Raw genomic sequence first — 24928 nt, 5'->3', positions numbered from 1 at the left:
CCCGCTGAGTCTAAAAAGCAAATAAAAAAACATGTCGGAAGTATGTACGTACGTACGTATGTCGCCACCGCCCAGCAAAAACTACCGGACCGATTTTGATGAAATTCGGTATGAGTAAGTTTAAGAGAATTTTGTCGAGAAACTAAGCTTTTAAAAAAACCTCTCAAAGGGGGTCCGAAATAGGGGGGTTATTTAGGGCCCATTTTTGCAAATTTTTACCGAAATGAATGAAATTCAACTCAAAGTAAGCTCATCGATAGGTAAATAAAAATACGGAATTTGACATTTCCAAATTCAAAATGGCGGCCAACATGGCCGACCGCCCACCCGACACATTTCGCTACCTATCTAAAAACTTGTTTAAGATAAGTTTAATTTGAAAACGTCCTTATATAGCCTAAATATGGGGCTATAAGAAGAATGTTATCGTTTTTCAGAAAAAGTTACGGGTTGCCTATATTTAAGGGGTCAAAATTTGACATAAATTTGAACTAGATTTTCTCAAAAATGGCTCAAAGGATTTTTTTTTTATTTTTTGATATGTTTTTGATATCCTATCGGTAAATGGAATGACATTAGTAAGATTTCTTAACTCCCTACAGGAGGCGAGTTATGAATTTTTTATAAAAAAATGTTTGAGTGCCCGTAACTTCCTTCATAATAGAAACTTAAATTTTAAATTTTGCAGACATATATGGTACTTTATTATCTATTATCACAATAAATTTTACCAAAAATATGGCTTCCGGTTGAACCGGAAATGAATAAAAAAATCTTAATTTTTTTAGATGCGCCCTGTATATTTTTACATATTTTGAAATAATGCAAAATTACCTTTCCAATGACATAAAATTCGTTGCTGTACCTCAAAAACTCGAAAAGTTACGGTAAATAGAAATTTTGCTATAATCTTAAGTGTGTCCTCTCTCACGCGATCATAGCAGAGCATTATTGTAGGGCAGTCAGTGAGGGTATTTGGCTCCGAATTCCATCCTACTACATTGATGTACTTGATATTTTCACAGTAAGTAGGGAATAGCTCAAGAAACAAAATCTACCCTATATACTATTGCGCTTTTATCTTGGGGCGGTTCTTCAAGGGGGTGGAAAATTTGTTGGTCAAAATAAGCACGGAAGTGGCTAAAGAACCTATGTCTAAGCAAAAACTGGTCTATACTTTTTTTTGAGAACTCAATACTTTTTGAGTTATGCGTAGTTGAAAATTGGCCATTTTCATTGAAAAATGACACCTTTTCGGACGGATTTTTTGTGAATACCTTAAAAACTATGCATCGAACTAAAAACACTATATAAAACATTATTTAGATTATAAATAATAAAGAGATTCGTTCCTTCGTAAATGTTCTATTTATAATACAAACAGAGATATGGTAGGTGAAAATAGTTTGTTTTTTGGTGCATGCTCAAATTGGTGTATTCAACTTAAAATAACAGAGGAACGGTAGGTTTTAGGTGTATCATGCTACCAACACCTTTTGTAGTGTTTGAAAAGGCCTTTAAAACGAGCACCGTTAAATGTCGGTTACATACAAATTAAGCGAGATATGGTGTAAAAATATATATGACTAATGTACTTAGGAAAAATGAAAAGTATATACATTTAACTCCCCATCCAACATAATTTAAATGTATTGTTTCTCTTTTGCAATACCTTTTAATATAGTGTTACTTCTACTTTCAAAAAGTTGAACGAGTTTAAAATGAATGGTTTTTGTAGAAAATGTGATCAAATTATAGAATGAATTTTTAAATTTTCTTAAAAATCTTCCTTTTTCTCCATGTAATTCGAAAATAAAAATATTTCACCCCTGAGAAGTGGTGGGAACCGCCCCCATGATAAAAGCGCTATAGTATATAGGATTGACTTTGAATTAGGAGATTGGGCTACTCCCAAAATTTCCTTAAAATCCATGCAGTAGGATAGAATTCGGAGATAATATCTTGACTGGCATAATCGAAATAGAATGAAATGTAAATAATGTAAACTATTAATTTCTAGAAAAATGAACTAATTTGAAATTCTAAAATATCAAAATAACGAGTAACTTTGTTATTTTTATAGAATGCCAGTATCTAGTACCATAACGATAATAGATCGGTACGATAAAGTTCTCGGGCGACCCTTCCGTCCAGCGTTTTTTCTCAAAAACTACAACTGACCTTATTTTTTAATAAAATACACAGATAAATAGCTATTAAACTCTGAAAAGCTATTAGAATAATGCTTTTAAACTCTTGGATATCTATGTACGTTTGTAGGCTTATTCTTCTTCTTTCTTGGCTCTACAACTCTAAGTGGTTCTTGGCCACTTTTGCCGGTCCTGTGTAATTATCTCCCATTGTTATACCCCATCTTACGTAGATCACTCGTTATTGCATCCTTCCATCTCTTTCTTGGACGACCAACTATCGTCGGGTCTTTCCCTATTTATCGATCTCAGTAGGTATATGCCCTGCCCATCTTATACGATTTGCCTTTATGTATCGTACCATATTTTTATCTCCATAGAGTGCTTGGAATTCTTGTATTCGTCACCACTCTCCTGTTATCTTGTGTCTACAAGGCCCAAAGTTCGTCCGGATGATCTTCAGTTCTAAGACTAATAATTTTGTTGTTTCAGGTTGGTTTAGTGTCCACGTCTCAACTCCATACGTTATTATGGGGCGCATTATAGTTTTGTTTACCTATGTTTTAGCTGCCTTTGATAGCAATTTCGATTTAAGTAGTGTTGCTAGTGAGTAATAAGCTCTATTTACTGATATGATTCTAGCTGCTACATCTGTTTCATAACTGATTTCGACTGTTATCGACTGCTCCAAAGTATTTGAATTCCTTAATAACTTTCAAATTGTTTTCATTGTTTGAAATGTTTTGTCTAATTCTTTGTCTTGGATTTTTGGTATCTACCATGTACTTGGTCTTATCTTCGTTGACCTTAAGGCCAATTTCCTTGGCCCCGCTTTCAAAAAGGGTAAAAATAAAAATTCTTTCGCATCTCTGGTGGATTGTTCGAATTGTGTCGACATCGTCAGCAAAAGCTAACATTACCTTCACTCCCTTGGCAGCGAAGCCATGCATTTATTAATTCTGGTTGTGCTTTATCCCTGTAACAAAGGGGAAATTGAAGCCCTTTTCTTACACCCGTTTCGATATGAAACTCATCTGATGTATTGCTCTCAATTAATACGTATACCTACATGAATTTTGCACTCAAATAATATGGACTTGGACTAATTCTATCAGCTCTCTGGGGATTCCCTATTTTAATTATTTTTAATACCAGTCCTTTGATCTACGATCTAGTGATTGTAGCACCCGTGTTGAGCTGGCCCCCCCCCACTTGCAAAAATTAAAAAACAAATAGCCCTGATTTATGAGCTATTTATGAGCTCTCATATTCCGCAAACTAAAAATTTTGAGCTCGTTCCACTGAGCAGGAATTTAATACCCTAGTGGGGGGGCTGAGTCAGCCCCCCCACTACTTAAAAATAGGAATATTGAATCGGTTTTTGCGGCAGAATTACGAGCTATTTATGAGCTCTTGAAATTATATAGTTTCGATTTTTGAGCTCATCCCCTTCACCCCCAAACAACCCTTTAATTGATTTAACTTAAGAGAAAGATGCTGAGAAAACTTAAAATATACCGTATTGCGGATATAATTCATATAGCTTATATACTCTAAGAATAAACTATTAAATCAAGAACATTTCGATTATTGAGCTACAACCCCTTCGCAAGAAAACCACCCTATCTTCCCGGCTTAAGAGAAAGTTGTATTTAAAATGCGTTAAACTAATTATTTGGCGACTACATATCATTTAATAATTTATAAGCTTCCAAATTACGCGCATTTAGATCAGTAAATTGCAATTTATTTTGTATAGTGCAGTCACTGAAGGTAAAAATCAACGATTACCTTCAATTTCGGTGAACCTTCATCGATTTTCACGAAAATGGGTCAGTAGTTAGAGGATACGTCAAGAAACAAAGATGACATGGTACCACCTTGCGCCTTTATCCTGAGGGTGGATACCGCCCCTTCTCGGGGGTGAAAATTATTTTATAAAAAATAAATGCACAAATCAATAAAAGAACAAATTAAAAGCAAAATTTATTATATAAAGTTAATAAAATAAGTCAATACTTTTTAAGTTATTAAAGATCAAAGATTTTAATTATTTGTGAAAAAATTGCATGTTTTGAAAAGGTTTTTTGTAAATCACTGAAAAACTTTAAGTTTTTACAAAAAAGTTAATAGTAGTTTAATTCGTATAGCTTATATTCTAAGAATAAACTCTTAAATCACGCGTCTTTCGATTATAGAGCTACAACCCCTTCGCAAGAAAACGACCCCATATTCCCGGCTTAAGAGAGAGTTGTTCTTAAAATAATTTAAATTAATTATTTGGCGACTACATATCGTTTAATAATTTATGAGCTTGCAAAATATACGCATCTCAATTATTGAATTGCCATTTTCTTTCTATAGTGCAGTCACTGAAGGTAAAAATCAACTAGTACCTTCGATTTCGGTAAATCTCCATTTATTTTCACGAATTGACAATAACAACTTGGGGTTTTAGCCTGGGGTATATGTCACCCCTTCTCGGGAGTGAAAATTACTTTATTAAAAATAACCCCACAAATCAGAGAGGGACAAATTGTAAGCAAAATTTGTTATATAATGTGATTAAAATAAATCAATACTTTTTGAGTTATTAAAGATCAAATATTTTAATTTTTGGAAAGAAAATGCATGCTTTAGAGCGATTTTTCATAAATGACTCAAAAACTGTAAGTTTTTACAAAAAAGTTTTCATCACTAAAATTGAAGCTAATAAAAAATATAATAAATTGCTTACTTGAAAAACCCTTTAATGTTAATTTAAAGTAAGTTATTGGTAATTAAATGTATATTTTTTTCCGCGACTGTTAAAATCTAAGGGTTCAAGCTTAAATAACGGGAAAGAGATGCATTTTATAACACTTAGGTACTAAATACTTGTCAAAGTACTTAGAAGCACCTATGAAAAATAAGATGCAGAAAAAGTTGATAGTATCAAAATCCGCTCACCAATTTTCGTGAAAATGAATGGAGATTTACCGAAATCGAAGGTACTAGTTGATTTTTACCTTCAGTGACTGCACTATAGAAAGAAAATGGCAATTCAATAATTGAGATGCGTATATTTTGCAAGCTCATAAATTATTAAACGATATGTAGTCGCCAAATAATTAATTTAAATTATTTTAAGAACAACTCTCTCTTAAGCCGGGAATATGGGGTCGTTTTCTTGCGAAGGGGTTGTAGCTCTATAATCGAAAGACGCGTGATTTAAGAGTTTATTCTTAGAATATAAGCTATACGAATTAAACTACTATTAACTTTTTTGTAAAAACTTAAAGTTTTTCAGTGATTTACAAAAAACCTTTTCAAAACATGCATTTTTTTCACAAATAATTAAAATCTTTGATCTTTAATAACTTAAAAAGTATTGACTTATTTTATTAACTTTATATAATAAATTTTGCTTTTAATTTGTTCTTTTATTGATTTGTGCATTTATTTTTTATAAAATAATTTTCACCCCCGAGAAGGGGCGGTATCCACCCTCAGGGTAAAGGCGCAAGGTGGTACAATGTCACCTTTGTTTCTTGACGTATCCTCTAACCACTGACCAATTTTCGTGAAAATCGATGAAGGTTCACCGAAATTGAAGGTAATCGTTGATTTTTACCTTCAGTGACTGCACTATACAAAATAAATTGCAATTTACTGATCTAAATGCGCGTAATTTGGAAGCTTAGAAATTATTAAATGATATGTAGTCGCCAAATAATTAGTTTAACGTATTTTAAATACAACTTTCTCTTAAGCCGGGAAGATAGGGTGGTTTTCTGGCGAAGGGGATGTAGCTCAATAATCGAAATGCTCTTGATTTAATAGTTTATTCTTAGAGTATATAAGCTATAGGAATTATATTAGCAATACGATATATTTTAAGTTTTCTCAGCATCTTTCTCTTAAGTTAAATCAATTAAAGGGTTGTTTGGGGGTGAAGGTGATGAGCTCAAAAATCGAAACTATATAATTTCAAGAGCTCATAAATAGCTCGTAATTCTGCCGCAAAAACCGATTCAATATTCCTATTTTTAAGTAGTGGGGGGGGGGCTGACTCAGCCCCCCCCACTAGGGTATTAAATTCCTGCTCAGTGGAACGAGCTCAAAATTTTTAGTTTGCGGAATATGAGAGCTCATAAATAGCTCATAAATCAGGGCTATTTGTTTTCTAATTTTTGCAAGTGGGGGGGGGGCCAGCTCAACACGGGTGATTGTAGCAGTACAAATAAAAAAAATTGGAATTGTGTCTTTACTGATAAGTAAAACAAAATTACGTCCAAAGTTTTCAAGAACTTGGTATAAAACATTTTACAGTTAAGTTTGTTTTATACCTAACTCCATATACATGTAGGTATATTATATTCTTAGAACATATTATCTTATATTTTATAATCCGCCCCATTGTTCACGTCACTGCAATTTTTTACTTTTCTCCCGATTCGATTATATACCTACACATTCTGCTGTATTTTCTTGCTATTTAGACAAGGCGAAAACGGCGGGTTCGTTGGGAAAAATATTCCCGTGAGACTTTTTTTGCATAATCACATTCGTGAGACACCCCAGAATAAGGTCCAAGAAGTCGCCCACGCGAAAATTGGTCCAAATTTTTTTTAACAATTGTTTTTAATCAAATTGCAAAAATCAATATTTTTGGCCCGGAAATTTTTTTAGGTTTTTTGGACCATTCCGGACAAAAAAGGTCTGTTATATTTTTTCTCTAAAGTTGATCGTTTTCGAGTTATAAGCAATTTAAAATTTGTAAAACGCGAAAATGGCCATTTTCAAGGTTTAATAACTCGGTTAAAAGTTATTATTATGAAAGTCAGAAAGGGACTAAACCAAAGTTTAAAGCCCTAAAAAGCTACATGATCCTGAAGAAATCTGTGTCATTAATTTATTACTTAGCTGTTATTTTTAATTAATAACAATGAGCGGTTAGATCGTATTGACGCGGCTGTAAATGTGAGTGCAAGCGTTGATTGATGTATTGAGGATGCAAGTAAGATGCACAAGTGGACTGCCGGAATGGCCAATGGCATCTCTCTCGCACTCAGCATTTACGACCGCCTAACACGTGCATGGCGCTCAATATTATTACTTAAAAATAACTTAAAAATAAATAGCTTAGTAATAAAATAATGACAAACATTTCTTCATGATCTTGTAGGGGGGCTTTAAACTTTGATTTAGTCACTTTCTGACTTTCATAATAATAACTTTTAACCGAGTTATTAAGCCTTGAAAATGGCAATTTTCGCGTTTTTCAAATTTTAAATTGCTTATAACTCGAAAACGATCAACTTTAGAGAAAAAATATAACAGACCTTTTTTGTACAGAACAGTCCAAAAAAATCTAAAAAAAATTGTGCGGGCCAAAAACATTGATTTTTGCAATTTGATTTAAAAAATTGTTAAAATAAATTTGGACCACTTTTCGCGTGGACGACTTCTTCAACCTTATTCTGGGGTGTCTCACGAATATGATTATGCAAAAAAATCTCATGGGAATATTTTTCCCAACGAACCCGCCGTTTTCGCCTTGTCATGTACCTACCTATGCTAGTGTTGTTCTGATTTCCTTGTGGCATTTTTATGATTAACTATTTAGTAGTATTTTGTATTTTGTTAGATTTGTAAAAAAAACTTTTTATTTCTTGAAAACACTTCGAATAAAAAATGCATCTAACCAAGTGCCCTATCTCGTGATAACAGGTCAAGGAGGCAATGAAATATTACGTAGACTTTCTTTGTAAAACTGAACTCATAATAGCTATTTTATAAAATTTTTATTAATTAATCATAATATTAAATAGCAATTTTAATAATTATATTGTATAACTAGTAGTAAGAACTTTCTCATTCTCATTTATAGTTACAAAATCATGAGAACGAGAACCATGAATGTCTTACGAACTGTGCTGCAGAGATGAATTTGAACGAATGGCTGAAGATGACCTTAATGATGATGATCTGGCTCCACTTTGATATCGTCATCTGGACTCTCCAACGGTGTATATGCAGACAAACCTCGTTTCCTGTACATTTCCATGTCACAATCATACAGAACTTGCGCTATTTTCATTTCAGCCTGACTACGGGTAAAATCGTCGTATTTGCGTAATTTGTTTGCTATATGCTCCCCAAAACTGGCATATTCATTTCTTGTTTCATTAACAAAATTACTTGAAATGCTTTGAGCGTTGTCTAAAATTGGATAATTTCTTGTTTCGTTACCAAAATTACTTAAAATGTCTTGAGCTTTTCCTAAAATTGGATCTGCATTAGACCTCTTAGAAGCACGTGGTTTTGGAGTGAAAACTGAAGATCGTAAAGAGTCTGTCGTTTCCGAATCTACGACTTCTTCTTCTAGAAATATATCTTCTTGGTCAGGACTTATATACGTGTCTGATGTTTTAGTCACCTAAAAATGCAAAAAGTAAGTAATATAAAAAATTTACTAAAATCTAAAACTATTTTTCAGGTGCCATCAGTACAGAATAGTAATTGCAGAATAGTAAGGGGATGCATGAAACCGACGCCACTTTCAAATCTAGGTAGATATGGCAGCGGAATTTGCAGAGCTCTCAACACGCATAGGTGTTGCAGAGCACATAGAGAATATTGGACAGATCGCGGACGAGTGGCATGCCCTATACAAAGCTCAAACTCCACGAAAGCGACTAACATCCAGGAAAAGCTACCTTGCAACAGTGGACGATGAACCGCCCGAGTATTTTCCTCTTCCCCAGGTTCAATGGACCGGCTAATCTCTAGACTTTAAAACGTGGAAAACTATTAATAGGATAAGAACGGGGATCGCTCCAGTAAAATCGAACACGGTACAATGGGGGAAATAGACCAATATCCCATGCAACCAAGTGACGTCATAGAACGTCGAGGAAACGTCAGTTTTTGGTTGAACGTATACACGTGTTTGAACATTACGTCATATAGACGTCTTTTGTAGGTGATTTTAAATACGTAAGATGAATGACGGTAAAATACGTTTAAAAAACGTTTTAATTTGAGACAGCCTAAGTCTGACGTCACAAAATTGGGAGGAGCTTAAAGTTTGTTTGTATTAACTCAAAACGATTTCGATTATAACGTTAAATATTTTTTAAATTTATTGTTTACGTAGTTTGTGTCTTGTGTGATAAAATAAGACTTTTCATTTAGATATTTAGTTGCAGAAACGAGTTTAAGAGATTTTTATTCGTTTTTGCTCAGTGAGTTAGTTTAATGCAGTAAGTCTACTTAACAACTATTTGAGGTTATGTTTATTTATTTTTGGTGTTTATTTTCTGATAATGAACTAATTATGTGTTATCGAGTTTAACTAAATTAATTTTTAGCATTCTAAGATTGCTTCAGCAGTCTACAAGATGGCAAAGAAAAATGACGCTCATGTACTACTGTATACAGGTATTCCCAACAATGAGTTGTTCATGATTCTTTTTGATTATTTAATGGACAGTGTTAAATTAAGATATAAGTACCTATGCTGGATAATTTGTTAATAAATTATTTATTAGTTTACATGTTGTTTCAGTTTTGACACAGTAAGTAGGTATATATAAAAGTATTAAAGACGTGATTTTCCGATGTATAAAAGTCGTCACCTTTTTGACGTTTGGAAATCGTCACAATCTCGACGTGAAAAAAATGTAGGTACGATGACGTTTTAAAATTGTCGTAATTATGACGTTAAATCGATGAGACAAATACACGTGATTTTCAACGTCATAGAAACGCGTCAATTGGTCATTTTTATGACGTGTTATCTACGTTATAAAAACGTCGTTTGGTTGCCTGGGATGATGTGAACTGTCACCGTAGAAAAATACAGAATATGGAACATCTTCTTACATGCAGAAAAGAAACTGTCTTCATGTCGGTGTACCTTCGATGATTTGTGGCTCGACAACAAAGATGGAACCGACGTAGCTCGATACTGGGCCGAAATTATATGAATGACACGTCCGGACAGTAAGTAACTAAGATGCCATCAGAAGTGACGTAGTGGAGAGAAATTGATGAGTTTGCTGTAAGAAGGATGCAGCTCCATATTTAGACCGTTTTGGGTAGAAACTTATGCCATAATTAAAAAAAAATGGCGGATTGACTGAACGATGCAGATCCGATAATAAATAAAAGAAATATACGTCTTTATGAATCTGCCTCCTCAGTCATTTGGTGCAAGAAGGGTGCAGCTCCTGACCTGCATCCTTTTTGCACCAAAGGATTGTGAATATTCGGCGATTTTCTTGGAATGTAAGGTCATATAATTATATACCCAAAGTTCCCTATGACTTCTACTATCGATACTTCAAAGAAAACTTCAACCACAGGGTTGGCTCACCTCGATCAGATACGTGCAAAAAATGTGATGTCTTAGATAACAAAATCAAAGATGTGACCCTCGACGAAAATGAAGGAAAAGTTTTAGCAGCGGAAAAGAAGTTGCATGAAATTAAGGCCGATTTGTTTTTCAAGGAGCTGAAGGAGAAAACCACACTGTGCAAGCATAGCGACAAAGTGGATGTTCTGACCTTTGACTTCCAACAAAACCTTCCACTTCCAAAAGGTCCTGCTGGGGAAGATTTCTATAAACGCCAGTTGTGGACATACAACTTCTGCGTCCATTCTCGTAAGACAAATCAAGCACACTTTTATATGTATGATAAAACTACGGCTCGAAGGTCACCAAAAGAGGTAGTGTCATTTTTGTACCACTATATAAAGAATATACTCCCTAAAATGTTAAAGTTTTATACCTTTTCTCCGATAACGCTGCTGTGCAAAACAAAAAATCAGTAATGATTCAGTTTCGGTATTTGCTGGTTAGAACTAGGTCTATTGACAATATGAGTACCGCTTTCCAAAGCCAGGACATAGCTTTCTTCCTGGTGATCGCTGCTTTGGAGTTATTGAAAAGTTTTTAAGGAAGAAGGACTACGTTTTTAGTCCGCAACAATATGCTGATTTTGTTAAACGATCATCCAAACAGTTTATTTCCACTCTGGTAAAACAAAATATGATCCTGAACTTTTTAGTGGTCACTATGAAGGACAATTTAGAAACGTTATCTCAGGTGCAGAAAAGCAAAGATTCCAGATTTCCAAATATCGAATTTTCCAGTACAGCAGTGAACATTTAGATTTAGATAGTATTAAAGTCAGTATATGTACTGACCTTCCGAGTTTTAACTTATTCCAAATCTTGAGAAACCTTGATAGCGACCTCTCAGTTTCTTCTGATATTCCTGTCTATTGCAATCCTATACCTCTCAAAAAAGCCAAATATGCAGATGCAGATGTAATGCAGTTGGCAACACGATTCGTTCCTATGGACCGAATGGCTTTTTACACTCGCCTCACAAGTGATGCAGCCATGGTAGAGAACCAGAAAAGCGAATAATCTTGAACGGATGATGACGACCAGGTGGATGAATGAAGGATGTGTTTGCCCGTGTGTTTAATGTTTTATTTTTTTTTGAATGCTATTTTTTGACACCAACCTGTTTCTTTTTACAGATTTTTTCGTATTTGTGTAGTAGGCAAATCATAGTCGTTTGATTGTTGTAACCGAATAAAAGAGTTTTTGTTTTTCTTTTCTCAAAAATGGTGGTAAAGAAGCATTATTTCACGTGTTTGGTGCAAGAAAGATGCAGGTCCAACTTTTTTCATTTTTTTTTCTTATTTTTTCACAAATTATCTATTTGAAAATAGTCTCAAGTATTGAGTAAATCTGTTTGTCATCGATTGATATTATGTCTTTCGGGTTAAAATAAAAACTTTCATTAAAAACAGTTTTTTTCAATTTCTCAACAATTACCAAATATGGAGCTGCATCCTTCTTACAGCAAACTCCTCAATTGCGAAAGATTTCGAAAATCGTTGGAATTTTCCTCACTGCTTGGGTGCAATGGGTGGCGAACATATTGCGATTACTTGTCCACCAAAAAGTGGTAGTCATGCAGTACTCTAATTATTATATTAGTAATAAATATTTAAACATTAGTAATTACAAACAGTTTTTTAAGGTTTAGTGCGATTTGCTGTGACTGTGACAGACGCACGTTACAATTTTTAGTACGTTACATACTGGAGTTCAAGAACGAATATCCTATGGGAGAGTTTGTTATGAAGTCGGCGAAATTGGGTCTTAGGAGTTCGTTTCGGACCCAAAATTACACTGGTACCCGCATTAATAACTGACCAAATACAAAAAACTAAATAAAAGTCTCTTTATTTTGAGAAACGTTTCAAAATGGGTTTCACTAGAGACTATGTAATACGAATCACACCATATTACACTAACATATTTCATACTCAATCCTTGTCTGAGGTAATATAGCTGGCACTCATGGAGTATCTGGTCGGCAGAGAAAGGCAGTAAAGAACCTTGTAGGTTTGGGATTCAGGGAGACCTGCCGTCAGGCTTATAAAAGACTGGGAATTCTTAGTGTATCGGCACAGTCTTCTTCTTTTGGTGCACATTCGTTTCGAATATTGGCGATCATTCTGGCTATAATTATCTTATTAAAGGATGCTCTAAATAGATTAGTTGTTGTTGTGGAGAACCATTTTCACAGATTCTTTATAACCATGATATTCTTCTTCTCTCAATTTTTCGCTTTCCGAATAATTTGCCTTGAAGGATTACCTTCAGTAATCTCTATTTAGTGCCGTTTCTCATTATATGTCCGAGATATTCTAACTTTCTTCTTTTAATGGTGTACATCACCTCTCTTTTGTCCGTCTGCGGTTATTTTGTCCGTCTGATACATCTCGAAGGTTTCAAGCTTTTCCTCCATCGCTTCACTGAGTGTCCGGTATCAGCCCAGTACATTCTAGTAGAAACCCTTAGATTCAGTCATGATACTATAAATAACGAGATAGTATCTTCCCGTAGCTCAAATACGTCCGAGTCTTCCCATACGCATGAAGACGTAACTGGAGACCGGAAGTTGAATGTGAATTCTTGTTAAAATTAAATGGGATTTGTATGCATTCTCTGATGATATTATTAAATTAGCAACATAACATTAAACTTCAATGTATTCAAAAAATATATGGTCGGTTGGATTCATTATTGGAACATTCCAAATTATGATTCGTTTTTATCGTATTCCTACGAGTATTTAAGAACCCGGACAACTTCGGAGCTCTGTTAAACCCAGGAAAATTAATGAAATTAAAGAAAAAATTATTGAAAATTATTCAATGAAAAACCCTCTACAATATTACTCTGAGGTCATTTTATTGTAAAATGGCCAGAAAAAAAATTATAAGCCTCAAAGAAAATTTATTCAAAATTTTTTAATTATTTTTGTTTATAATTTTTTTATTTTCCATTTTACGATATGAAGTAATAGGAATAAAGTTATTGGAAATTTAATTAGCTACAAGTAACGTCTGATAAGATTTTCTTTAGTGTTGTTAGTTTACGAGATAGAACGCGAAAACCCTTTGCACCCGTCTTTCAAAAATGGCGGCCGGCGGACAAGGATGGCGATTCTACAAAACTTACACTTAAGCTTATACTAACCGTCCTCCATACAAAAAATAAAATTGTGTCTTCTAAAAAATGCAACCTATACATTTGTAATTTTTTAATGAACTATAGGTACCTATATAGGTACTTATAAAAACAAATACTTACATAATTTGTAACACTTTCATTGCCCCCTCCTCTATTTGGGGTATCTTGAGAAAGAATAAACGACATTGCATCAAAAGCAAACCATTTCACTGGTTTACCCCCCGCAAAACCACTTTTCTTCTCCTCATTTTTTGCATACGTTCTCAAGCTTTTGAATTTTTTGTACGCTTCATCACTTGAAATCATAAATTTTTCAGCGATAACAGCCCATGCGTCTTTTTTCGCATTTCGATCTTTATATATTTCGCTTTCCACATTCCACAACTCAGGATGTAAGTAGATTACGTTGATGAAATCGATAATCCTCTCATTTGTCCAATTATTAGTCATTATATTCTCAGAAATTTTACAAAACAACAAAGATTCATCAAAATAAAGTAAACATTGAAGGTATTTTCACTCACCAAGCGATTGACCGAGAACTATTTGTACCTACTATAAAACTATTGTACTTACAATTACCTAACTAAACTATTCTTAATTACCTATATTAACTGTTATTGAGGTTATTTATTACTGGCTATAATATGGCAGAGACATATTAAAAACATTTCCCTATATTGCATACTCGGGCAATTATTGTTGGCAATATTGCCAGCTATTGCATTGCGACCACATATTGCAGTAAAAATATTGCCCCTTTATAGCCACTTTACACGATGCAAGTAATTGCGCAATTAATTGCACAATTTCTTGCGCAAGAACTTGTGCAATAAGTTGCAACTAACTTTCTGCAATAAAGTGATTACACGGTGCAAACAATTGCATAAACTGACATGAAATAGACAGAAACTTTGACAAAATAGCATAAATTTTAGGTTATGTTTGTTTTTACAAATTAAATGTAATTTTTTGAGTAGAATTATCAGATATTAGATTAAAGATGTTAGATTATAATTTGAGAAAATTATAATATTATGTATTAAGTATAACAAAATCAATTAATACCTAATGCAAGTATGTAATACATATTATTCATTTACAAAAGGAAACAAGTTGTAAGAAATAAAATAGTTTTTTTAAATCCCTATGTTGCATAATTAAAGTTATTCACCTGAATAATATTATCTGTGAAGCGTGAAATTGGTAAAAAGTTCCTCTAGTTTTGTTAATAAATTGTTTGGTTTGAAATTTAAGATGACAGAAGTTCAATGTCATCAAAATCTTTTATTTGTTGACAGCAGAAAAGTAAAAACAAACACTGTAGCCTTAAAAGTTACTAAAAATATAACCAAATTGCAGAAAAAATTGCATGAAAAATAGGACATGTTCTATTTACTGCAACTTATTCTTGCAGCAAGGAGTTGCAGCTTTTCTGTGCAATTCGCATATGACACGATGCAATTTCTATTGCTGCAAGAAATTGTGCAATTAATTGCGCAATTAGTTGCATGGTGTAAAGTGGCTATTAGAGGCACCTAAACAGTGTAAGTTCTAACATTTTTATTACTTATTTTACTCAACACGATTTTCTTTTAAAACTGGTCTACTTTTAAAAATTGTATTGTGTTCTAAATTTTAGGGTTTGTTCCTTTGTTCCAGGTTGCATTAATAGCCCTTTCTAGGTATTTGATTAAATTTTCCCCTTGCATTATTGAATTTCATTTATTAAGTTTCATTTAGTTTATATATTAATTTATTATTAAGTTGGATATTCTGATAATTATTATTAGCAGTGTTTTTTAGGTTTTTTATTCATTTTCTTGCATGCTTAATTTTATTATTTATCTGAAATTTATTTTCAACGACCTGGCAACAGTGGCAACCAGCAAACTCTCTTGTCACTGTCACTTGTCAGAAATTTCAAAGGGGATGACAGTGACAGTTTGGATGAATAAGTTGAGATATGTAAAGTAAATAAACTTTACTTCATATGCGATTAAAAACGGAGTAGCAAACTACAATAACAAAAATTCGCCTTCTATATGTTAAACAAAGTTAGATAATAATAAGTGCTTTTCTACGATGGGGTGCTGTTACAGCTTTTTTTGCAAGGACGAAACCTCCTCACAGGTATCTTCATTTGTGTTATAATGTGTGCAACTGAATGTAATTATTCTTCTTTATTTGTTGTTATTTCAATTCTCCGCGTGCTTTAAACTATTTAGGTGCCACTTTGCGTTCTATCTTTTCCTTACAACATGTTCTCCATCCTGAAATGTTTAGCAGATATTTTTCAATATTGTCAATGTTTGTTTCTTGATCTCTTTGTTTGTGACACCCCTTGGTTGTCACCCGTAATCTTTGACTAATATAATAATTTTTGATTTAACTTTATTAAAACAACAAAGAACTAATTTTGTTCTATTAGTGCACAGGCCCCCATCCTTTTGTGTCTGATGTTCTTGATTCTGTGACATACTCATATAAATAGTAATATTGTTTTAGTTTGTAGTGACAATTTGGAATGTTAAGAATGAAGGAAAATTCTTTTGTTATTTTTTTCCACTATTTAGCCATTTATTCTTCTCATACTACTACAACCAGTGGTGTCTTGGATGACTGCACAAATCACCTCTATCTCGAACGGTTATCCATGATAATTGAGTCAGTGGGTATCCCCAACCCACTATTCTTAAATCTGACCATATGTTATCCCTTATCACATTATTGATGTTCTAAGAGCCTTCTTCCTGTCGGGACTTCCTTCTTTCCAGATTAACTGGGAGAGGCAGTTATTACGGAGTCTATGGACAATCTAAGACATTGGGATTTAATCTCTTGGACTATATCGCTAGCCTCATACATCTGTTTGACCTTAGCATTTATTCTCATTCGGTATTGATTACTATTTGGGTCATAATTAAGTCCAAAGATTCTTCTGAGGATTTTTCCCTCGAAATATCTGAATTTTCTTTGAATTGTTTTTGTCAGCTTTGACATCTCACACCCATACATGAGCACTGGTCTAATTACTGTTTTATATATCTTGATTTTTGATGTTTGTGTTAGGCTCTTAGATTTAGTAGTGTTATCAAGGGCGCCCATATAAAAATTTTTAGGGGGGGGGGCAAATGTGAAGATGTTGCACATTACATTTTGTATATTTCGGATTACAATATATACAGTAGACTCTCTCTATAACGAACACAGATATAACGAGGTTTCGCTTATAACGAGGTACATTAGGTGTCCCATGAAATTCCTATTGAACTATAACGAGGCATATTTGGTTACAACGAGGAAAATTGAAATCAAAGAATACGTGTCTTTACCTGCTTTTAGCGTTGTAATGGTCATAAATAAATAAATGCCCCAACTGCCTGTACATAGAAATGTCCAACATCTGTCTTATTATCAAGGCCAGTGCTGTAATAAACTCGGCCACCTGTAATAAACTTCTGCCTGTTTATCGACCAATATTGAATATTATAGGAAATTTACAATTTATGACGGCGAAGTCTCATTGTTCACTGTTCAGGTTGACCATCGACACCTAATAAACTACGTAAGAGGCATATAAACATTTCAATATTATTGTTGCTTGATATAACAAGATTTGCTTATAACGAGATAATTAGTCCACCATTTCAGTTCTCGTTATAGAGGGAGTCTACTGTAGTTTAAACCACCTAAAAAACCTAGTTTGAACCCTGTTGTGAGAAATTATTCATACATTTAAATACTAGACCAAGTTTTTAAATGGAAATGTCATGGGTATTGTACCCTCGGAGATCCGTGGAAAAAATTTACACCCAAAATAACAAAATTCAGTTTGGCAACACTGTGTGAATGTTGATAGTAACAAGATAAACAGAACTGTAGTTTAGTCCAGACAAATTAATATATTTTTGTGCCAACAAAAATTAGATTTTTCAACCAAATAATGTTTCACATATGATGTGCAAAATAATTTTGAATTGGTTTCTGCTAATGAGCTTGCTTTTTTGTCATTAAAGTAGAAAAAACTTTAATTATTCCTATTTATTCTTTATAATCATTATCGTCCTGTTCTCGTCTTATTATTTTTACTGTACTAATATCCGCCGAGTAATTTACAATGATTAATGCGATGTTAAAACATTTTATCGTTAGCGGCTTCTAGAGTGTCTGAGACATATCTTATTTCATTGATAAAATGCACAGTCCCACTGATTTCCACTTGAACCATACCACAAAAGTTGCGCCTCTCTTTAAAACCCGTTTGAAAAGAATACAATGCTTGCAAAGCCCTGCATTCAACTTTGGCGAGTAGACTAACCATGAGTATGTGTCGAACCAAGTTTTTACTTTAAAACTTAAAAAGGTGCCCCTTTTATTTTTGCACATTTATAATCCTTATGAAAAATAAGTCACATATATTCCAAACATTTTTAGAATCGTTGATAGATGGCGCAAATACATCGCATTTTCCGATTATAGCGCCATCCGCCAACAATTCTAAAAAAGTTTCGAATAAATGTTACTTATTTTTTGAGGAGGAAACTCAATCTGCAATAAAAAATGGGGGTTCCTATTTAAGATTTTAAAGTTAACTCTCACCCCACCTCCAGAGTGTGGAATGAAAAATCCTGTTTGGTGTCTTTCTATATATTTTTGAAAAATATTAAATACGTGTTTTTTAGTTTTTCATTTGGAAGTATATTTCTCGAGATATTAGACTGTTTCTATAATTTTGCTAAGGTATCACGATATATCGTTTTTTCTTTCGATTATAGCGCTATCTATCCACAATTCGCAAAAAGGCTCGAATAAAATTTGCTTATTTTTACAAGGAAAGTCCAAATCTGCAACAAAAATTAGGGGGTCCATTTAAGAGTTTAAAGCTCCACACCCAGGGGTTGAAGTGGTGGACTTATTTAGTGTCATCGCATAGATTTTTGAGAAATATTTAACACATATTTTTAGATGAAGTAGTTTTCAATCCTAATAGCAATATTAATAATATTTAAAAATATTAAAATATTACTAAATGATTTTTAAATTGAAAACTTATTGGTCCATTTCCTTGGTAAGACCTCCATGGCTTCTAAAATTTTCAAGCCAGATGGACGCTGAAGCGAAGAAGACAAGAGGGAATTCAAAAACTTACAATTCACGACCCCGTCTGTTCAGCTGGTAAATTCCAACAGAAAATGGACCTACATAATTACTCAAAGAAGTAGCGACCAATATAAAAATAAAATAAAAATCTTTTAGTAATATTTTAATATTTTTAAATATTATTAATATTGCTATTAGGATTGAAAACTACTTCATCTTTTGCCAGATGACGCTAATCACCTAGTCCATTCACGTCAGTTGCGGTGTGGGGGATAAACTCTCGGTGTTGGTCAATTGGAGTATGGAGTAGCAGGCCTACGTTCTCTCCGATGAGATGAGACACCAACAAGAGTCGAAAATCGTCGATTCAGAGGGCTGGACTGCGCTCCGTATTCTAATTGAAAAATAAGATTGTTTTGCCTTCGCATTGCAACTGAATAAAAATGGAATTTTTATTTTATTTTTACGTATTTTTCAGTTTTTCGATCGGATGTTCATTTCGCGAATTATTCGACTTTTCCGCTACTTTTGGGACACCCTGTATCCTGTATATAACACTCATTCGTCATGAAAGATCACCTGTTTTTCATTTAAATAAAATTGTTCTGTTCATCATAATGTACACTTTAAAAATAATCTACTTACTAAAAAAATACTTTTGCAAACTAAAATTTGACTATGTTCAATAAATTTTAAAAATTATTTTTCAATATGAATTTATTTCTTCTTATGAAGATGGTTCTATTCGATGTACACAAAACTTAATATAGAAAACAAATATAATCACTTTACAGATTTTACACTTTATCTTTATAGTGCCAGTTCTCAAAGACAAATGGCTCATTCGCTCATTCTCATTAGTGATTATCGGTCAGAGATCGGCTTTCTTGCTGATATGCTTTCTTTGCAGTACGATAAATGATTCATTTAATTTGTAATTTTGGGTGTCGATTACAGTATATATTATGTTCCCACGTTTCTAATCTCTTTCAATGTTTTCGTTAATAGCATACCGTGACTGTGCGAAATGTGTATTATGCACATTCCATATAGACCGCTGTCGCACACACACATATTTTATGTTAAACTATTAATTACCCAATATGTGAATTTTTTTATTAATAAATATGTTGTTTCCAATTTATCTCTCAAAATTATCCAATAATTTTTTGACAAAAATACGTTTATGTAATATAAATTTAATTTTTGATCTTTCCCGAAAAGCTAGGGGGGCCACGCCCCCCCTGCCCGTGTGTATGGGCGCCTTTGAGTGTTATGGAGGCTGTACATACATCTGTTTGCTGCCTGAATTATCCCTTTTATCTCTTCTGTGATATTGTTATCTACAGCGATTGTTGCTCCAAGATATTTAAAACTCTCCACCCTTTCAAAGTTATATGGATCTATTGTAACATTTTACTATATTCTATCTCATCTATTTTGTCTGTTAATGTACATATATTTGGTTTCCTCTACTTCATATTGGTGACTTTGTTTCTCACAATGTCCTCGTATAGGTACATTAGTAATTTCTGTACATTTACTTTCAGTATTTCTGTTCTAATTTGTGCTGTTCTTGCTACTTTCTCCAGGATTATATTAAAAAGGAGAGGTGGCAGCAGGTCTCCTTGTTTCATGTCACTGTTTATTTGAAATGATTCTGAGAGTTTGTTACCTATCCATACTCTGGAGCTACGGCCATTTACATGTATCTTCACAAGCTGGATAAGTTTTTTTTTAATTGAAAGTTCTGCTATTGCATTCCACATCTTATCCCTTTTAATGCTCTTGTATGCTTGTTGGAAAATCTATGAAGAGGTTATGGATAGTTCATTTGAATTCTCATCCTTTTTCAAGTAGCTGCGTTAGAGTAAAAATCTGATAGGTATTTATAAAAAAATATAATTGGAAAGATGATACACACAGGGATAAACGCAAATAACGTTATGATTTATATGCATTTTATTTGGCTTGCATTATTGACAAGTTTTGTATTCTTTTATTTATTTTTGTTGCTCATATGATCAATTTTATGATTCTTATACAATATGTTACTGTAGAGATGAAATAAACAATATAATGAAATACTTATACACTTTTGATGTATCAACAATGTAATTCTTTATTATCTTCCATATATCTTATTTTTAGATCGGAGAGCCTAATGAACGAACACATTTGTTAGTAGATCCAGTATCAAATAGCACAAATATTCACATAACAAACAGGTAAATAAACCTAATCACAATATGCTGCTTTCTTATTGAGTTCTCATGGAATTTTTTTGACTTTTTCAGTGAAGATATTTTAAGCCGAAATTCAAATAATTTACCTAAGAAGACTGATGAGCAATCTGCACTGAACAGAATTTTACAGGAAACTGCAACGTAAGCATACTTTGTATAATAACTGATAACTTACACAGCTCTGCAATTTATTTTTTTTTTTCAGCAGTAGTTTTCATTCTTCTGGATTTTAGTATTGTAAGAGCACTGCATTACTGTGCATATAGTAGTGTAGTTTAGTGAAAATACTGCAATGTTGTTAAAACATATCCCTGAGCAGACGTGGCCTCAGATCAAAACCCACTTATCGCCAGTATTACATTCATACTTAAAAATATTAAAAAACATCAAAGAATTTCTACAATAGACACAAGCAAGCTTAAAGAACCCAACGTAAAATAATGCCTTTAACACGAACTGCATATGGACTGTAAACTGAACATAGACACCAATGATATTGACTAGTACTGGGATCAATCAAAACATTGTCTACTGAAACCATGTAAAGAAATTCTGAAGAGTTTCACAAAGAGAAAAGAGGATTGTATTAATGATGAAATACCCAATATGATAAAACAATAGAGACAATGTAAGAACAAAGATAACAATAAATACACAGAGATTAACCATGAGATTAGGACATTAGGAACATGATAAAACAGGCAAAAGAGAAATACTTTGAAGAAATATGCAAAGAGATAAAGGACTTTAGTTGCTAGCTGCCATATACATAAGTGCAATTTTCAATTGCAGCTTTGATGAGCGAGCGCCATACTATTACGCAAATTAATATCTATCTTTCAGGTTTTGTCACTGTACATTTTTAAGTATTTGCATCTTTGGAGAGCTGTAATCGTAACAGTACATTCTATATTGTACATTTTGCTCGCACCATTCATGTTTGTCACAATCTGCAAATATACGATACTAATGGCGCACATCTATGGCAGAATATTCCATATAAGCTGCGTGCAACTGATACTCCGTCCGTAGTGAAAGGGTTAATCTATACAAGAAAGGTAAAGAAATGGCAGGACAAAGAAAACAAAATCTCACTTGTGCTCTTCTAGATAGACAAGGGATTACTACAACACAGACAGATCAGAAAGTTCAACACTGGATAGAATTTATAGACAAGCTGTTTCATGATGAAAGATGAAACCTGGAACACATGGAATTTAAAAATGTGTAAACATTTTCAATTTCTTTGCAACACGAAAATGCAGCAGCTCCATAATACTCTGGTTAAATCGGAGAGTGCAGGAAGAGTCTATACCGGTTTCTGAGGTTTTTTCCTCCTCATCAGTAGTCCCATATCCTCTTCTCTCCGATTTCCCCAGGGACCATGCTTTGGGCCTTTCCGAATTGCAAAGAACGAAATGCCGCAGATGAACTAGAGTCATCTACCGAAAAACAAAATAAGTTATCAATCGAAGTAACACAGAAAACGTTCCCATACCATCAGATTGACAACAGGTGGAATACTTTCTTTGGTTACAACCTCCCGAGATTTTCAAAAATTATAAATCATACAGGATGCCGAGGAAATTAAGATGCGGGAATTCTAAATAATTCACGTCCCATCTGCTCAGCGTGGTAAAAGTTCCAACAAGAAAGATTCCTTATGGAATTTACTTTGGAATAGGTCTGGATGTTACAAAAGAAGAAATTTTACGTTCATTAACAAAAGTGAAGAGTGGGAAAAGCTTTGAACCTGATATGTTTCCTACCGAAATACTAAATATTATAGATGATTATTTTTTAATGATTTTCATTTTCCAATAGTGTGGTAAGATTTTTCATCACGTGTGTTTAATTCTGTGCAATCAGAGTATTATTATACTGGGAATAATCTACTTACATTATTATACTGGGACTCAATTTTAAGTATTTTTTTCTGTTTAATGACTAGTTTCCTAGTTTTGACAACTGTCGCATTTAATAAAATGAACCATAATAGACTTTTAGTTCTGCATCTAATGTCAAATTGCCACGAGAACAATACAAATCAGCAATTTTAAGTGCTTGAGTGTAATTTGGTAAGGTTATTTCATGAATAAAACTGTATTTATAAATAATTTTAACTACTATTTTATTGATATCTTTGTCTGAATATTTGCTAAAGTTGAAAAACATTAATTGTGATGAATGTCACTGAATGTTTTTGTTTATTTACAAAGACTTGAATTTTGTATGTAAGTATTAAAAAATAATCTTCGAATATCACACGATAGTAAGAATAAATAAGAAAATAATGCTCCAAGTTGTTTCTTAAACTTGTTTCCATTCAGCAATAGTCACATGAGCCCTGCAGCCTCTCGTGTATATTGCAAGGCAACAAATTTTCGAAAAACTGTCGCATTATTTTCAATTTATTCTCAATCTCTTGTGATATTAATGTTGAGAATCACATTGACGTTATAGTGACACTCTCGAATCAAATTTATAGCTCAAGTATGTTACCCAAAGGTTGGTTAATATAGATCTTTATTTGTCTCTACTTTTTTTTATTGTATCTTGATTGTATATTGTATCACTGATTAATATTACTATTATTGTTTTAGAAATGTGATTGATGTAGCTGCTTTAGATTCACATAATTTGCAGCAACATGAATATGTAGAAAGGATGAAAATTTATAATAGTAAAGTCCAACAAGTGTTAGCAAGCAATAAACACAAATATAGTAAAAAGGTAAATTGCATATTACAAGATATTCCCAATCCAGATAAGGTGCTAAACTCAGAACCAATAAACGCCGATGATTTAAATATGGTAAGTTAAATATTTTTTATATAATGATACAATCTACAATAAGTTCTTAGAAAAATTTAAAGTCTTGTAACAATGTATGTTTCGCTTACTGACAATGAGGTAGGTTATTGCAAGAAATGACATAAACACTGGTTCCGACACTTATTCATAATAAAATTGGCCATATTAATGCATAATAATATACAAGGTAAGTTTTAAATAAGAAAGTTCTAGTCAACTCCTGATATAACCGAAAGTGGTAGAAGGCTTTAAATATTTTAGGTTAATCCACTCGCTGCGGATGACTTGAAAGATATCGTTCACTTGAGACTGACTATATAAGTACTAAAGTAAGTTATGTGACCGTACCGATGGCGTCGAAAGACGTCATCCGCAGCGAAAGCGTAAATTGGGTATCTAAAAATGAATTGAACACATTGACATAAGCATTTCACATTCTTTTATCATTCTGCGGAGAACTTCACGATTCGTCACTAGATATACAGTGCAATACCTGAGATCTGCAGTATTTTTCTGTATCACCATATCTCAAAAGACCCCACGTTCTTCATAGAGTCCAAGCATTGACTCCATATAGCGAAATCGGTATTATCTATTATGTGGCATTTAAGTAACATTTTGTTCAAATCATTCAGAATTCATATTCACGAATTCTGATGTGGCTTTCCTCTCCGTTGTTTTAATTTATGTGATGAATGGGCTCATCCGTTACTTAAATTGATACCCGGATATGTATACCTACCTCTCCACTATTTCAATTTGTTAATTGCTTATACCAATAGCTGAGTATTTAATATTGAGTAACTGATGATCAATAGTCTTCGTATATTCAGGGCTAGCCTGTTTCGTTGACTTTTGTTACTGTTATTCTAGTCCTTTATGTTTCTGGTCCTTAATGTTTATATTCTTATACTAGCCCTTACATACTATCTGAAAACACAATAGGGAACTTGCATAAAAATTATATTCCAGAAATATTACTGATAAACGTTATCTAATGCTGTTAAAAAACCCCAGTTTACAAAAAAACTCATATTTTATTATTATGAAATAAATATAAGCAATTAA

General features: G+C 33.2%; 2 protein-coding genes across 2 annotated transcripts in view; one reads left to right on the top strand and one right to left on the bottom strand.

The window, feature by feature from the left end:
• Positions 1-7880: 7880 nt before the first annotated feature.
• On the bottom strand, positions 7881-14401 carry LOC126885710 (uncharacterized). Its single transcript, XM_050652432.1, has 2 exons — positions 13818-14401; positions 7881-8571 (listed from the first exon to the last, which is right to left on the bottom strand). The coding sequence occupies exons 1-2, from the start codon at positions 14145-14147 to the stop codon at positions 8107-8109; spliced, it is 795 nt and encodes a 264-aa protein (XP_050508389.1). The 5' UTR covers positions 14148-14401; the 3' UTR covers positions 7881-8106.
• Positions 14402-15631: 1230 nt separating this feature from the next.
• Positions 15632-24928, top strand: part of LOC126885709 (ragulator complex protein LAMTOR1) — a 35061-nt gene continuing 25764 nt past the window's right edge. The window contains exons 1-4 of the mRNA XM_050652430.1: positions 15632-15830; positions 20952-21028; positions 21098-21187; positions 23650-23860. Coding sequence (XP_050508387.1) covers positions 15783-15830; positions 20952-21028; positions 21098-21187; positions 23650-23860 — 426 coding nt within the window. The 5' untranslated portion in view covers positions 15632-15782. The remainder of the gene's footprint in view (positions 15831-20951; positions 21029-21097; positions 21188-23649; positions 23861-24928) is intronic.

Source organism: Diabrotica virgifera, chromosome 5 (genome assembly GCF_917563875.1).
Source record: "Diabrotica virgifera virgifera chromosome 5, PGI_DIABVI_V3a".
In the NCBI taxonomy this organism is placed as follows: domain Eukaryota; kingdom Metazoa; phylum Arthropoda; class Insecta; order Coleoptera; family Chrysomelidae; genus Diabrotica; species Diabrotica virgifera.
Note: the sequence above shows the minus strand (reverse complement) of the source record. Positions and strands in the feature narration are given on the sequence as shown.